The following is a 17,568-nucleotide window of genomic DNA, read 5'->3' as shown; positions in this document are numbered from 1 at the left end:
TACATAGTCAGTCTGTGAATACTGTTCTGAGGCCAATTTATGAATTCCCACTGTAAGAGGATGCGCACGATGTGCACTGTCTGCCCAAGTTAGAATTGGGTGATTTAATAAAATACTACGCGGTATTTGCAGTTTTATATTTCAACAATGCTGAATTAAGTTAATGCAAGATTCCACACACAATTAATTCTCAGGGCGTAGCACCCACCCTGTCGCACTATCATACTCCAACCTGCCTCGTGGATAATGGGAATGAGATCTTACATGTTTCCTAAAGGCTCAGCCTCATGCAACAACCAGTTCAGTTATAAACACTTTCAGGCTTTGAACTCACAAGGGAAGATTTTGTTGCTGTTTTGTTTTTAAACAAGAGCTCAGCTTTGTTTTATTACATCAACTCCAGGGTCACAGAAAGAGCATTTTAATACATAGCCTTTAGCCTACCCATCTATATGGAGTAGGCAGTAAAAAACCTGAAATTCAAGTCAGCTTGGATGGTGGTAACAGTCATGAAAATGACATTGCAATATTTTTGTTAGGATTTGTCAAGGGTATGTTGCTGCTGTTTTGCAATCTTATTGAAGCCGTAGTAAATGAAACGACAGCTGTGCAACTGAATTGCTGCAGTACACATCCAACAACACCCAGAATGATCAAACCCACAAAATTCACAAATTAGGGTATTTGACTAATTATCGGAGTAAATAAGCAGGCCCCTAAAGACAAATTACAGTACAGATTTACAGTGCATTAGATACCTCATGGTAATGGCATAAGAACAGTTTTATCCCCCATTAAGTAGAGGGCAGTCGAATGCTCATCCTCCCAGTGCCCCACCGCTGGTTCCTGAGGAGAAGCCAACACACCAAGGCTGGCACCCGGGCCAAGGGGCTCCCATACTGCAGGGACAGGGCTAGTACAGACCAGCACACAGCCCAGCGGTCAGACGGTTTTGACTCATGATACGGAACATATGTGCAACAAAGGACACACAGAAGGAATAAAAAAAGTGCACATGCACATACTGGTTGGAGAACTACGTGGACACAGAAGCATTTGCCCACACAGCCACAGAGAAGAATGTCTTTGGCCTTAAGCCAGTACAAGAGTCCCTCTGAAGCAAAGTACATCAATAAGTTTTCTCCATTTCTACAATACTGGATATCAACTCTGTAATAAACCATTAACAGCAACTTGTTCTCTAATAAAGTGTATTCATACTTGCTCCTTGCTGTATGGTAAATATTTATCAAAAAGTGTACATCTGTAGCATGTTTTTAAGTATGCAAATAAGATAAAAACTTCAAACATACGTTACTCGTCTACATATATAAATTTGTAATTTCCATTTGCAAGTCAAATAAACGACTGTCATTTTTTTTTAATCATTCAACAAGTTTATTTCTCCAAATTATGGCTTAAAAGCAGTTACTGTAAATACAAAAATCTGAAGAGACTGATGTGCAGCACGTCATTTCTTTACGTTGTCTTCATGGATAAGTTATTCATTTCAGTGGCTATTCATCATATTTTTCATAGCAGCAATAAATAGGCATTTTACTTTTCATAAAACATTACTTTAGATAGCATGTTAATCAATACAAAATTAACTTTTAACAGCACTAGAGTAACATAACCCATATGTCATTACAGGTTGATCAAAGAATTGGAAAATTTAATATCGGATCTCTCTGCCAACCTAAGACTGAGTGATTTGCAGGGTCTCCAGCATGTCTTCCACTGCCTTCAAAGAGTATTTAGTTTCTTTCTTACTGCGACCTGCAAACTAAATAACAACAAAAAAGGATTGTCATATATCAGAAATTCTGTGCACAAATCCTGCTCAAGTCACAGTTCTAAATATTAAGTACCAAAAATTTACTCTACTACATACCCAAAAAGCACAGCCTCTTTATTGTTTCTCTAAAACTCAGCATTTTTACTAGACTATAAGCTATACCAGCCTTCCTCTAATAAGTAATGAAAAATACAACAAAATTATTTAATTTCACTCATTTGTTCTGAATTTGAATATGCAGCACAAACAAATATTCCACTTTGAAATTTAACATTTATCTGAATAGAGATCTTTCTGTTGTTTTGTTTGCTCTGTAGAGTTTAACATAGTTTTTATTTCAGACTTGAATTTTTTGTGTGATCCAAATCACATTATATTCATAATTTAAATAGTAGCAAGACATGGACCCATTATTTAAGTTAATCTATTTTCTATTTTTGTCGTACCGAGATGGAAAAAATCTACTATAAAATAATCCATTCATCATATAATTACATTTTATGGTTCAAAGTAACTGTGAGTAATGACCTTGTCTTTGATTGCAACCTGCTATTACAACAGCAATTTCAGCGAGCATTTGAAATAAAGTCTGTCTTGGTAACAAAGGAAGATACAGCTTAATAAATATTACTTATGGTTTTAGATACCCTAAGCACATGCAGCCTAGTAGAAGGGTAGGAGATGTTCATCACCCCACGCTGACCTCAAAAGGGTTTTCTAACTGTACTGACAATTCCCATCACTCACCAGCCATATCTAACACAGGGGATTTATTGAGTAGGTTGGTCTTAAGTCAAATGAAACTCTCAACCATTTTTAATACACCTGCATTAAAAAGTTTTCTATTTGGGGTTAGGAAGGGTGGTAAAGAAATTACAGCAGCAGTAACTATAACTTGCTGTTAGTAAAATAGCCTATTCTCTACCGAAATGTTAACATCTAAACACTCAATAAATTTTCAATTTAATGTTTTTTATTTCAAATACCACTGGTGTCTCGCATACTTAGTCCTTGATTTATAATGTGTCCCTTCTCTCTTGTAATTAACTTAATTTAGCAAACTCTTCATGACCTGTTAAGAAAGATTAAGTCATCAAACCCAGGTAATATCACACCAGCAACAAGCTGCAGGACCTGTTAACCTGCTTTTGACCCCCAGGCTACAATCCAGCATTCAGATTCCCAATCACTACGGAGTTCCTCAAAAAATAGCTTTGGCACAGTAAATGAAATGCTATTTCAAATTTAATAATTAGGAGAATGAAATGGTGTTATTGTGACAACACTTTACAGCTGAAACCCCGTATTTTCATATCTCCTATTTCAAGATGATGAACTGATATGCCACGTTTTGACTCTAGCACTACGTATAAACCCATTCTTCAGGTTCTGCAGTTTCCATAGTGACCTGCAATCATCAACTTCAGAGCAAAATCAAAAATGTCTTAACAGTCTCCCAGGTGAGAGAAGTAATCTTGGATTTGCTTACATCTGACTTAATACAACATCCTCTTTTTGTTCACACTAAACAAGAATAGTCCCAAGCAGATGCTCCGGGAGTCCAAATCCTTTCATAAAAACAAGCAAATGAAAAAAGAGAACTCAAAATCCTTGGGTGAAAAATTGTTTCAATTCAAAGCATTCAGAGATTTCAATACAAAGCACAGAAGCCTGAACATATTGTGGTCAAAAAAGCACGCTTGGCAAGACACAGAGAAAGCACAAAGAGGAAAAGCTTCAAAATAAGAAGATTTTTACTTATTTTACTTCTCTTCAGGGACACCAAAAGCAAAGCTGACATAAGACATTAGTTTAAAAAATGTTACTTGCTAATTTCAAGAGTGGTTGCCTTCATGATACTGACGTGTACTTTAAGCTGAACAAATAAAACCAAACTCCGCGTCATAACAAACAGAAGTATACTTGGAAATGTAATCACTTCAAATTTGCCCTGACGAACAATTATTTTGTCTATTCTGCCATTACACAGCAATTTGACTGATTGAGCCGGAATCCATTTCTTAAAATCATGATTTAATTTTCTGTTTCCCAAATGGTTTGTAACAAAATCACCTCTCCCAACCATAAATAACATGTGGATTGCTAACACAGAAGAATTTAGCAATGTACCCAAGAAGCATGTATCTGGAAAATTACTACGAGTAGGATCACATTAAAGATTTTTGTGAGCATTAATCAAACTTGCCTACCCCTGCTGAAACACTTCTACCAGAGGACATGCTAAACCAATTACCTAATTGAGGAGCACTAGGTAGCCATATTTTGTTTCGATGTTAAAGTAACTGTGACTCATGTCCTCAGCCAGAACAGACACACATTCTTCACAGGGTCTGCACAGAGAGGATAATCCAGTTCCCCAGTGATAAGAGAAAACTAAGCTTGTAATAATAATAATAAACTTATAATAATTCTTTGAATAACGAGTACTTCCCTAACATCTGAAAAGAAAGATTAAATTTTATTTGTTTTGTTTTTTCACCCAGTCAATTAGATTTAAGTGGCCTAGAGAATAATGACCTTCTTTTTTTTCAGAGCATATGTTAGCAGCCAGGAATTCCAGCTCCACGCAGCAGCCCTAACTACAAAACCTTTCTGTCTTCCTTTGAAAGTTTACATTTCTCCTAGATTAGGCACAGATGAGAAGTACTAATCAGCACAGAGGGTTACATATTTAACATCAAAATAAGTATATTAACCAGATGGAACATCAAATTTCTGTACTTTTCAGAAAATTATTTAATTCAACTATTCTTTGTCACCATATTTTCCTGTAAAGACACTGCTGTACTGTCTAAACAACACTGGTGAAAGTAAGGTTTTCTTTTTGCACCCAAATATTGTTTTCTTTAAATGACAATAAACTAAAAAGTTCCTCTGATTTCATACAGGAATGCACAGGAAAAGCAAAAATCAAGTGCCAAAGCAAACTGCCTGAATGAGAGAAGAAATTGAAAGAAGGGAACCAGTAAAAATATTTCAAGTAAATTGCATATAAAATAATAATAATAAAAAAAATGCAACTGCAGCCAGTGCTGAATTTGAAAAAATAAAGGCAATTTTCCAAAATTACCGAGCAAACTGCTGGTAATTCAATTTTAAATCCAGACTGAAAATGGAGAAAGATCTCACCGTTAAGACAACTGCTCAAAAGTAACTTTTTGAATTAATAACTTCATATATTAAAGTCACAAATTTATGTAATTTGTCTAGGCACCCAAGTCAGTATTCTAAATGCATCTTATTCTCTAGAACATGACTACAGGAAAAACTGCATTTAATAGTAACTAATAAAACAAGTCAATGCCAAACTCAACAAGCTCTTACTGCAACTTTACAAAGCACCCTGGATAACGCAAGGAAAGTGGAGAGGATTTATAGAGATAATATAAGCATCTAGCTTAAATCCTGGCTAGACGACCCTCCGCTAAGGCAGGAATGCTGTAAGGGCTGCCACTGGCACAAGCGACCGAGGTTTCATCCTTAGGTCCAAAAGACAACAATTTCCAACCGCTCAGCACACTAAGGGAGCAACAAATCAATTCTGACTCAGAGGGGAAGCTGCCACCTACTACATCACCAAACACCATTTGCTGTAGCAGTTGGATGCTCTAAGTCTCTGACATAAACACTGGAGTGGCCAAACCCTTCTGCAGTCCTGTAACAGGCTCGGTAGGGCTGGGCTGGGGCAGTCCTGGCCAGCTGTAGTCGTTAGAGGTTCTTGTCGTGCTTCTGTGAAGAGGAAGGGGGTGTTCATGCCATTTGCCTCCCAAATCCTACCTTGAGCACTTACATTTTCTGTACAGCTAAATTCCCCCTAGGATTCCAGTCAGATATGGCGTTCATCACTTTATGTCCCAAACAGCTAAAAAGAGCAGCTGAAGAATGCAACGTATCACAAAAGTATGAAGTCACAAAGAAGTTATGACATGTGTTTTAAATATGTGTTAGTTGTGTTAACGTGATCTGTTCTGGTAAGCATCAACCAAAAACAATGTAGGTTCCAGAAGAGCTTCACAGAAACAGTGGAATTGCACTTTGGTAGTGGGGAGGCTACAGGGGGTGGCTTCTGTGAGAAGCTGCTAGAAGCTTCCCCCACGTCTGAGATAAATAGAGCCGATGCCAAACAGCTCCAAGATGGACCTGCCACTGGTCAAAGCCAAACCCATCAGTGCTGGTGCTAGTGCCTTTGGGATAATATACTTAAGAAATGGGGGAAAAACCTGCAGCGCAGCAGCAGCGGAGAGAGAAGTGAGAGTATGTGAGAAAAACAACTCTGCAGACCCCACGGACAGTGAAAATGGAGGGGGAGAAGGTGCTCCAGGCACTGGAGCAGAGATTCCCCTGCAGCCCCTGGTGAAGACCATGATGAGGCAGGCTGTCCCCTCCAGCCCATGGTGGAGCAGATATCCACCTGCAGCCCATGGAGCAGGTGGATGCTGAAGGAGGCTGTGACCCTGTGGGAAACCTGCACTAGAGCAGGTTCCTGGCAGGACCCGTGGAGAGATGAACCCACGCTGGAGAAGGTTTACTGGCAGGACTTGTGATCCCATTTGGGGACTCGCACTGGAGCAGTCTGTTCCTGAAGGACTGCATGCCGTGGAAAGGACCCCATCTGGAGCAGTTCATGAAGAACTGGAGCCCAGGCTGAAGGAGGCTGTGACCCTGTGGGAAACCTGCACTAGAGCAGGTTCCTGGCAGGACCCGTGGAGAGATGAACCCACGCTGGAGAAGGTTTACTGGCAGGACTTGTGATCCCATTTGGGGACTCTGGAGCAGATATCCACCTGCAGCCCATGGAGCAGGTGGATGCTGAAGGAGGCTGTGACCCTGTGGGAAACCTGCACTAGAGCAGGTTCCTGGCAGGACCCGTGGAGAGATGAACCCACGCTGGAGAAGGTTTACTGGCAGGACTTGTGATCCCATTTGGGGACTCGCACTGGAGCAGTCTGTTCCTGAAGGACTGCATGCCGTGGAAAGGACCCCATCTGGAGCAGTTCATGAAGAACTGGAGCCCAGGGGAAGGACTCACGTTGGAGAAGTTCATGGAAGACTGTCTCCCATGGGAAGGACCCCACGCTGGAGCAGGAGAAAAGTGTGAGGAGTCCTGGCCATGAGGAGGAAGGAGCAGCAGAGGCAGCGTGTCTCTGACTGCAACCCCCACTCCTGTCCCCTGCACTGCTTGGGGGGCAAGGGAAAGCAATCAGGAGAGAAGCTGGGCCCAGGAGGAAGAGAGGAGTTGGGGGAAGATGTTTTAAGATTTAATTTTAATTTCTCATTACCCTACTCTAATTTTGACTGGTAACAAACTAAATAAATTTTCCCAATTAGAGTTTGTTTTGTCCGTGACAGTAATTGCTGAATGATCTCCCTGACCTTATCTCAACCCAGGAGCCTTTTGTTGTATTTTCTCTCCCCTGTCCAGCTGGGGATGGAGCGATGGAGCGGCTTTGGTGGGTTCCTGGCATCCAGCCAGCAGCAACCCACCACACAGGTTAAAAAAAAAAAAAATCAACCAAAAATCAGACAAAAAAAGCAACAAAAAAAGCGCGCCCCAGACACACATGAACCCCCCTAGAACCCTACCCCTGCCCTAACACAAGGCAGATTTTGTTAAGAGACACTGTGACATTAACAGAAAGCCATGTGGAGAGAAGAAAGAAAAAAAAAAAAAGGCAAGCTTATCTGGCTGTGAGTCAACTACAAACTGTAACAATCAAACTTTCATTATATTTAGAACCAGGAGATACCCATTTCTAGGTCTTAATCTTGGAGTGCCACCATTCCACAGCCAACACTGGCTTTACATTTCCATCCTGATGCACCCCGAAAGGGGCTGTTTCCCAGAAGTGCTAACTGGTCTCTACTGGTGCTTTGAACTGGAAACTTCCGTCGTAATATTCAGTTAAAGAATGCGTTCAAAACCCCTCTAATCTATGCAGTTCATTTTATTAAGATGTAAAACATTGAAAAAAAGTTTTCATTCAAAATTCACACATCTTTAAAACCTGTTTTACTCCATTAATGGTGAATCAATTAATGGTGCATTCTGTTCTTTGAGGGGTTTTGGAGGATTTTTGTTTAATTTTTTTTAAAAATCCTGCAGTACTTGGGTTTTCTATCAATACAATGCTTACAGGAATGTTAGATATACTGAAATCCTGCTTATTTATGGGAAATTGGATGGTAATTCATACACACCTCACTGTCATGAGCATGTAAATGGTTTATTAATGAAAAGCAGGGAGTCATTTAAACAGCAAAACAGAAGGAAAACTTCAGGCACACAGGTATAAAATGGCTAATTATGTCCTCAGGGATACAATATTCTTCACTGTAAAGTACAGTCAGAAGCTACAAGGCCAATCAGGGGAAATGGAAAATACTTCAAAGTTGTAATACATCAAACACAAGTCAGCCACAAGAAGCTGCACTCTCGGCAATGAACTGAAATACAGTGTATTACAAAAACTGCATTGGCTATGAAAGAAAATCCCAATTTAATTCCTTAATAGACTGAGCTGCTCAAAAAGCCATTTGGCAGCATTAACTGTGAAACAGCAGCAGCAAGATAAAAATTAAATATTGGGTTCTGACACTGAAATATTACAAAGAGAAAGGAGTGTTACATGTGCATATAGTCTTTGCATTTAATACCAACATTTTTGCTCAGAAAAAAGTTCTGGGGAGAACCAGACAGTATGGTGTTGATGGTCAGGATTACTTATACATAAGCTGTCACTGGCAGATCATTAAGAACAGCTATTCGGGAGTCAAACAGAAACACTGTATTTGGGATGCAGGGACAGCAGCACCTATGGGCTAAAACCTGCTTACATTCACAGTTATAGAAAAAATATAGAGGCTTATAATACAAATGCAAATATAGATGTTTATGTATAACTTTTCAAGTAGCTGAAAAGACTCCTAATGAGCTCAGTAAGCTTTGATTCTGGCCTACAAAGTCTACATTTTCACAATTCAATGGAAATTTATCTATAAAACTATACAAAAGCAACTTCAGTAACAATTACTAGGGTAATTATTAGGAACACCATTAAATATGACTTTGAAAGGTCAGAATAAATTGAAGGAAAATAAACCTCTAGAATTTTCATTTGTTTTCTGGTAAAATAGAAGTAGATGACCATGTCTCTCATGACCATTCTGAGAATTAAGACACACCAAGCTTTAAAATACTTAGCTGTGGAACTGAGTCTTGGAGGTCAACATTACACTAGTGTACATTCAGTTAACGTTACTAGAAAAAAAATCTGTTTAAAGCTAATAAGTAAATAATAGTAATTAATAACTGTGAAATATCAACCTTATATTAATTGAGGTTTCCAGGAAATCAAAGAGAACACAAAATATCTAAGCAAATTATGCTGATCTGCAAGACTTACCTAACCTTCTGAACAGCAGTTGATAAAAGTACAGAAAAGAACTATGCAGCGTGTTAAGAGTATCATAAAACAATGATGCACTAACCTGGTATGCTCTGTTTATTTGGTTAGCTGCCCAGCTGGCATATTTCATATTATCCTTTTTCATTTTTGCACTTGCTTTTGGATTGGAAGCAATATGGCTGGCAGACTAGGAATACAAAAATAAAACAGTGTAACTATAAAAGATTTGTGCACGAAATAAACTGAGAGCATTCAGCACCTTTGCGTTCAGCGCACCACACAGTCGCAGAGGAAAAAGAGGAAAAAAAAAGAAGTTACTGGTAAACAGCATCCAATAAAGAATTAGCTAAGCTTTTCAAACAATTGTTTTTTCCAATTAAAGCTCAACATACTCAGTATTTTAAAACTCAATAATCTGAGCTATTAAGTTAAACCAAAAGGAAAAAAAATTAGCAAATGATAAAGGATAATATTTGTGCATAAAAACATATGCAAAATGATAACATGGAAAATATACAATCATGCTTACCATGTATAGTCCAAACAAAGCTCTCATATTTCTGTTGTTAAGCTTCAGTGCTTGTGCAAAATACTTTCTTGATAGCTCAAGGTTTTCAAGCCCCCCTTGAGTGTATTTAACCTGCAAAAATTATAAGCTCCTGAAACTTGCACGTGTCATCCATACCTCAGGCATTCACTCTTAAAGCAAAGATATTATGAAACTTCACTTCAGGTTTGTTTCACATGATATTTCAAATCAGGTGAGTCCTACCAAATGCCAAATACTGGCTTGGGAGAAATCCACGTTCCTTTCAATATAAAAATTTTAAAATATTTAACTGTAGGAGAAAAAAAAAGCCAGTATTTAATTATTTTTTTGCTACAAGAATGAAAAGTGATTATTTTGCACCTATACATACTTAGAAGCTGGGGAGAGTCTCTTAAGAAAAGCAACACAAACTTTAAATCTAAAGCTAAATTCTGACTGCTATAAAACCATACTAACTCTGTATTCCTTCAGCACAGCATTACACCAGTGCACAAAACAACTCAATGACTTTCATTACCTATTCAACTGCAAAATAGTGTGCAAAGTTTAGAAGATTACTCCATTGTCTTTCTATTCATTTTGCCTGTTACAAGATCAACAAAAAGAGGGATAAATACTAGAAGACATGCTTCACAGTCTACCAGAAAGATATTTAGACTCTCAAATTTTTATGTGAACCACATTTTATCCAAGAAAAAAATAAATTAAATGTACTTTAAGCAGTTATCAGTATCATTTAGGTAAAAAAAAAAAAAAAAAAAAAAAAAGATGATCTGAAAAAAAAGAGTGCAAATGGCTAAAAACTTGGAGCTAAAACTTCTAAGGGCCCTCTACCCCTTGTGCTCTTTCACGAAAAATGTCCTAACTCCAAGACTCTGGACTCCAAGATCTGGCTCTAGGATAACAGGCAATATATCATTACCTTTTGGGCAGCATTGTTGTGAAGAAGTTTAACTTCTCATGCACTTAATTTAAAAAGTGCATAAACACTTCAACAAGAATAGCTCATTTAAAATGAATTTTTATCTCCAATAATTTCTGCCTTTACTCTTATATTTAGCTTAGTTGATTTGAGTAAGAAAACACATTTTCTTAACATGTTAATTTCTATGAGATGTTAACATTCTCTGTGTACTCTCTTAAATCTCCTAGGGAAAAATTACAGAAACCATTTTTATGCCATTTTCACCACCTCAGTAACATAAGAACTGAATATGTATTAAACATAATTGATTTTTCTGAAAATACTTACTTCAGCATATTGCTGACAGTATAAGTGGTTGTGTGGATTAGTCATCATAAGCTCCTCTAAGCAGAAGGCTGCCTTTGCATAGCTGAGGAATATAAAAAACAGTGACAAATGAAACAGAGTATACAGTTCTTTGCTTCAGTTTCCTCATATCACAATATAGAGTCTTACTCTCCCCCCTATAAATTCATGTGATTCACAATTAAGAAAATGTTTTGTTTTTAAATGTTTGAAACCTCAAGTTACTATTTTTACATCATAGAAAGTGAAAAGTATACAAAATTTAATAGTCTAGGTACATACAGAAGCATGTATAGCATGTAAAGCATTTAATATATTCATTTCTTATTAATAGGTGACATTTCTGATAAACAAGAGTAGAAACAGGCATTAGGCGCTATAAGGCATTTGAACTCAGACTAAAAAATAGTTCATTTTTTTCTACACGAAAATTCAGCTACCTGGGGATTCACAAACCAAGCTCCAGACCAGAGCATTTACACTGTCACCGTTACCTGCTCACAGTCCATCACAGACGTGAGACTGAAAAACCATACTAAGAACAGGTCTAAAAATCAAACAGTTCAAATCTGTGCATGAAAACAGCATCAGACCAGTCCAGATGGGCAACAGCTTATCATTGCAAAAGAAAAGGTTCTTAAATGGAAGCTTTCAGAAAGAATTATGAAGTCAAGCTTAAAATGTAGGTTTATGTAATTATAAAAATCTTAGCTTCATAATCTTTCAACTAGCAGAGATTCCTGCAGAATTTGCTGCTTCTACAGGTAGGTGACAGCACCATTGCAAGGAGTTTATATGACAGGATTCCAAAATTTAGAGACACAATGCTTATAATGACAACGTGGGAAAATTCTTAAGATCACAGTAAAAGCAATTTAGCAATTATGAAACAATATTAAACCATTTAATCTATTAAATCTTATCTCTTAAAATGAATATATTGTGGTTTTTTCCTGTTCATGTTATGACAGTTGCATATGCATTTCAAATACTAATTTGGAGATAAAAGGATAGCCACCTCATTCTCCTAAAGCAGAAGCCACAATCCTCCTAATGGAATAGAGCGCTGAATTAAGGACTACATGAACCTCGTACATCTAAGTGTGTTTATGAACAATGGTAACAGCTTGGTGATTTCCCAAGCCAGACTAAATTTGCAACACTGGTAAAACAAGAAAAATTGACGAATTCTTTCCTTTTTTAAAAATCAACTTTTAGTTGCTTTTTAGCCAAGACCCCAATTTTTTTCCCAATATTTCAATTTTTTCATCAAAATGATAACAGCAACGATGCTCATAGACATAGAGTGAGCAAAGTCAATTTTTTTCAACGAACTGGAGAGAATTCTACGTATTATTTTTTATTGGAATAACAAACCAAGACAAATATAAGGAAAATAAATTTATTTCTCAGGTTTTATTACATAATTTTCTAATAAAGATTATAGAAAAATAAAAAAAACCAACAACCAACAGTGCAATACGTATGTTTGCACCACTCTATCGTTTATCATTCACTTTTGTACCACCAGATTTGGCAAGTTTAAATATCTTTCTAACTATTAAAAAAAATAAATAGCTGTTTTCTTGGAAAACCAGCTGGTGAATTTCCCAAAACAAACAGAAATCTAGATATGAAAATTCTAGATTATTCCTTAAGGAAGTGTTTGAAAGAGTTTAATAATTATTTTATTTGAGAATGGGGTGGAAGGAGAGGTGATGGGAGAACTACTTTTTCATCCCAGTGAAAATGGCTATTTCTTCCTTGAGAATGACTCTTTTACTCCTCTCTAGAAAAGAAGGAAACAATGTGATATATAGTTCAGGCTGGGCTAAAGAACTAAACAAGGAGGGGGAAAAGGATATGCCTTTGGGTGGAGGTTAGAATTAATGCTGTGATATTAGAAAACTTGCACTAAGGCTTTGAGCTAATCCTCTCACACTGGGATTTCCTCCTGTCACTACAGCAATAAAAAAAAGCTAACAAAAACATTAAATATCCAATAAGCAAGTTAATACAACATTCAGCATTCTTGATTGCATTGGGTTTTGTACCCAGGCGACCAAATGCCTCTAACTCGAGATTCATGTTTTGTTTTGTTTTTTTTTAAAGGTTAGCAAAAGTTCTTGCAGAGGCTAAAAGAAAATCAGAATATCAGCTGCCGTGATCAACTGATTTTAGAAGTAAAGAATTTTAAATCTATAACTAGTAAAGGACATCACTTGAACAAAAAATTATGGGAAATAAGTGCTGTTCCCTGTTACACTCAAACCACTTCTTTTATAATAATGATTCAAAAAAATAACTGAAACATACATGTAATTAAGTAAACCATTTCTATTTAAAATAAAATGCCACCTTAAAGCATTTGGTAGTCAAATAAGGTTGGTAATTATTTCCTGTTGATGCTTGTTATATTGGAAATGAGACAGCATACTTTCTAACACTAGTCCTTCAAAAAAAAAAAAAAACCACCAAGGTCTTTGACTTACACAGAGAAGGTTTCAATTTAACCGTTTTTATGTGGACTTAGCAAACAACTTACTCATGTTCATTGATGTAAAGTTCTGCAAGTTCATGCCAAGCTTCTTGGTCTCCAACAAATCTGTATAGAGAAGACAAGAGAGGAAAAAAGGAAAAAAGAAAGAATGTGCAAGGGATTCTGTAAACGACCAGCATGGAAGCAAAAGCGTAAATCAAATGCAAATTCCATTTTAATTAAAAAGATTTATCAGAATAGCAAAACACAATCCGTATTCTTGTAAGACACTCACTGTTCCAGATACTCATTCAGCTCTCGGATGGCCTCAAGATTTTTCCCCTGGGCTTTTCGAATGGCAATCTTACGCTTTCTTGCTGCCTATGGGTTGACATTAATAAAGGATTAGGGTCTCATAATTCCCTGGGTTTTTGTAAAGAAAGCAATTTGACTGTGCAAATTATTATCTCAATACCAGTGGAATTCCAATGCAGAGCAACAGCTAGGCTGAAGTTTATAAACATACCCTATGACATCCCACTGAGAGATTGAAAACCTCTTCTTACAATCACATTATGTATGCTTTTCTTTGGAGGCACAAACTGTATGCATTATTTCATTCAAATAAATGACTGTCCAGATTCTGATAATTACAAAACAGCAGGGGATGCTAATCTTCAGCCCTTCCAAAGACCCCCACCTTGTCATTCACCAGATCCATGAGAGATCGTGAATCCGAGCGGAGAGACGGTGACTGAGTCCCACAGAATCTCACAGATGCATCTTGGTTGCCACTGTATAAATATGGCTTTGAGCCATCTTTAAAGATTCTTGTTGGAAAGCTGAATGCCATCTTTAATTAATGTTGAATACACACCAATTTCATAAACAAGTTTCTCATCGTTCTTGGAGCACAAAGTAGGCTCTTCAACGTAAAGGGAATATAAAGCAGCCATTTCAATGGCAAAACTGAGCAGTGCTTTGATATGTGACTGGAAAATGTATTTCAACATAAACAATATAAAAAAAAGTTATAAGAATTGTAACGTATTTAATTTTTGAACTCCATAAAAGTTGTTACAGACCACCAGGAGAAAAGATACACAGAATTTTAATAGTTTATTATTCTGTACTTCAATCCAACATTCCAGTTTCTGAAGTATGTTGCTTATGGTTCTCTAAAAGCAGTTTTCAGCCCTCTAGGAGTTGTGAATCAAGACACACTTGAGGTGTAATTCAAAACAATGGACGTCCTCCCAGCGGCCTGACGGAGTTTGGAGCAAACAGAACCACACCTCAGCCAGCCTGAAACTCATCAGATCAGGAATCTGACAGAATGAAAGCAAAACCAAATTCCAACATAACATGCCTCAAAGAGCAAACGCCATCAGTCTCCTGCCTTGCCTGTAACCCCCCATCCTCCTGGGGGATCACAACGGCCGTCGTCAGACAGGAGAAGACAGGGGTCTGCTGTGTGTGATGTGTCTGCCTGCACACACACACACATACTTGTGGGAACCAAGTCCCACTGCTCGTTCCCCTCATCCCATTTCATACCCTGTAGAGAGGTTATGCGTTGGGTATCACCTTGCAGAGAGCTTGACAGCACAGGAACGGACAACTCTTCAACAAAACCTTAAACGACTTTAATATTTGAATTTAAGATACCTCTGAAATTACTTTCTTCATGATGTACCTTCCTAAGATCACACTAACATATACCCCAAAAGAGTTCACGCATTTTTACAGTATTTTAAACATAACTATTTTATTAAATAATTTCTTACTCTTTGTTCATTATTTGAACAATTGTTCAAATTTGTTCAAAAAATGTTCAAATCTGGAAGAAGAGGGGAGTAGCATTTAAGTAAACTAGTTCAAGCTACCAAAACAGTGTAGCTAGAAAGGCTTTTAACACCAACTCTGCGTTTATCCTTTCCTTTGAGTTCATCCCCTTCACCTTCCGCACAAACATATAATCAACGAAAATTCAGTGAAAATGACTCAAGTGAGGAAAAAATATTTCACTCTTCTGCTTAAATTCATCAGAACGACCAAGGGACAAACCAGGCCACAGGCAGGATGGTGGCTCTACCCACAGCCACCCCGTTCCCCACCGCTGCTTTGGCAAACTGCAACCTGTGACGTTACATCCATCCTTCGGCTTTTACCGGGAGACATTTGGCTAAAAGCTATAACCGACTCGGGACATGTTAACTGCTGACCACATTTATCACTATAACAAAAATACACACTGTTTATTTTATTTTTGAGTTTTAAAAATAAAAATAACAGTGTAATTAAACTTATTTTTTTAAATATAAAAAGAATAAACCCACACGCTTATCATATTGCTACTGCTACTGAACAGAAAAAACAAAACAAAACAAAACAAAACAAAACAAAACAAAACAAAACAAAACAAAACAAAACAAAACAAAACAAAACAAAACAAAACAAAACAAAACAAAACAAAACAAAACAAAACAAAACAAAACAAAACAAAACAAAACAAAACAAGAAGACCCAAACCATTGCTCTCTATTAAATTTTATGAAGTGGTCTCAAAGCATTTCGTAAAGCAGGTCACAGCCCTTGCTATGGTGGGAACACCGGGGCAGGGTTAAACTCCCACCCCCAGCCCCTGACCTGCCCACTGAGCCCCAAACACCCACCAAGGGACAGTGGGGATAACGGCGCGCGCAGCCAAAGCAGAGCATCACACAGGTACAGCTGAGGAAGAGAGGAGGATTTTTTCAGGTGACAGACTACCTACTTTAAAATGCAGCTTTTAAATTAAAAATTCAGCTGTTATTTTCAAACCTTAAAGGAAAAAAAAAATCAAGAGACTGAACTGATCCAAACTAAACTGCTTGAGAACCGAAACCATCTGTTTTAACATATAAAATCAAGCAATGCATCTGACAACTTAATTTGCAAAGCCAGACGGGAACAGCCGACAGAAGTCACCCTCCTTGTTCGTTTCTAACACGACTCCTTCCATCGCATGCAACTAAGTCCTCCAAAAGAGTCCGGAAACACATTTTCTCCATGGTTGCTTTACTTCTTAACCACAGCACTCCCAAGTAATGTAAATCACTGCAACCTCAAGACATGAATTTATGAAAAGCTACAACTATTTCTAGTCACAAATATAAAGTGATGTTTACCTATAACACATTATCTAACGTAATGAAATAATGAGCATAAAAGGATTAAAATAATTAACACGTTCTGATGGTTGCACTCAGGAATAAAATTATTTACATATATATTGATAAGATTTATTTGCTTCTAAACTGCATCAAATCCCACAATATTTCTTCAAAATCATACTTTTTCTTTCTTATTTGTGAAAAGCAGAATTTAAAACTTCCTTTTTTATTCACCTTCCTTATCATCAAAAAGAAAGCAACATCTGGGCTTGAAATCTGCACTCCCTTCACCCTTAAACAGATCTTCAAAATGCCAGGGTAAGTCAGTTTATTTACAGATAATTTTTTAGTTTACAAAAAAGATGCTCAGACACTCAAAACAGTGCTGACATTCAAAGGATCAACAAAATGTTGTACAGTAGCACAGAGTTTTTGAAAGTCTCTTCGAAACCACTGGAAAGAAGTCAATGAGAATGTAGAGGTTTTTTTAAAGTAATTACTAAAAATTTACAATCACATAAATAAATAAAATTATAATACACATATTGCGAATGCTTTGCCAAGAGACACACACATAGGTGTTCAGTAGATCTGAAGTACTCAGATCCGTGTTTCCTAGGAGTGATAAGACTGACTAAAAAATAAAGAAATTAAAATAAACCACTATTGTTTTCATCTGTATTCACATACTACTCACCAATTTTACTTTCTAGCTTTTCTTTGAATCGTGAAGATTGTCAGTTATGTTGGGGTGTGTTTTTTTTTAAAAAAAGAAATTCAATATGACTCCAGTAGTCACTGCTGCAAGAAAAATATGCGTGAAAAAGCCTGCACTAAAACCAGACCACGGGCAATTCTGTGTGCCGTAAACTTCTAATTCTTATTCTGA

The 17,568-nt window shown here is 37.2% G+C and overlaps 1 protein-coding gene across 2 annotated transcripts in view; it reads right to left on the bottom strand.

Annotated features, from left to right (window-relative positions):
* Positions 1 to 1,374: 1,374 nt before the first annotated feature.
* The window catches only part of EMC2 (ER membrane protein complex subunit 2), a 38,891-nt gene continuing 22,697 nt past the window's right edge, over positions 1,375 to 17,568 (bottom strand). The window contains exons 6-11 of one of the 2 annotated variants that reach the window (XM_014965474.1): positions 13,820 to 13,905; positions 13,591 to 13,650; positions 11,028 to 11,109; positions 9,755 to 9,865; positions 9,308 to 9,412; positions 1,375 to 1,786 (exon numbers count right to left, since the gene is read on the bottom strand). In XM_014965474.1, the coding sequence (XP_014820960.1) occupies positions 1,700 to 1,786; positions 9,308 to 9,412; positions 9,755 to 9,865; positions 11,028 to 11,109; positions 13,591 to 13,650; positions 13,820 to 13,905 (531 nt within the window). In that variant the 3' untranslated portion in view covers positions 1,375 to 1,699. The remainder of the gene's footprint in view (positions 1,787 to 9,307; positions 9,413 to 9,754; positions 9,866 to 11,027; positions 11,110 to 13,590; positions 13,651 to 13,819; positions 13,906 to 17,568) is intronic. The other variant, XM_014965475.1, reaches the window with a different exon arrangement.

This window comes from Calidris pugnax, unplaced genomic scaffold (genome assembly GCF_001431845.1).
Source record: "Calidris pugnax isolate Ruff unplaced genomic scaffold, ASM143184v1 scaffold41, whole genome shotgun sequence".
NCBI lineage: Eukaryota > Metazoa > Chordata > Aves > Charadriiformes > Scolopacidae > Calidris > Calidris pugnax.
This window is presented reverse-complemented; position numbering and strand designations above follow the sequence as displayed.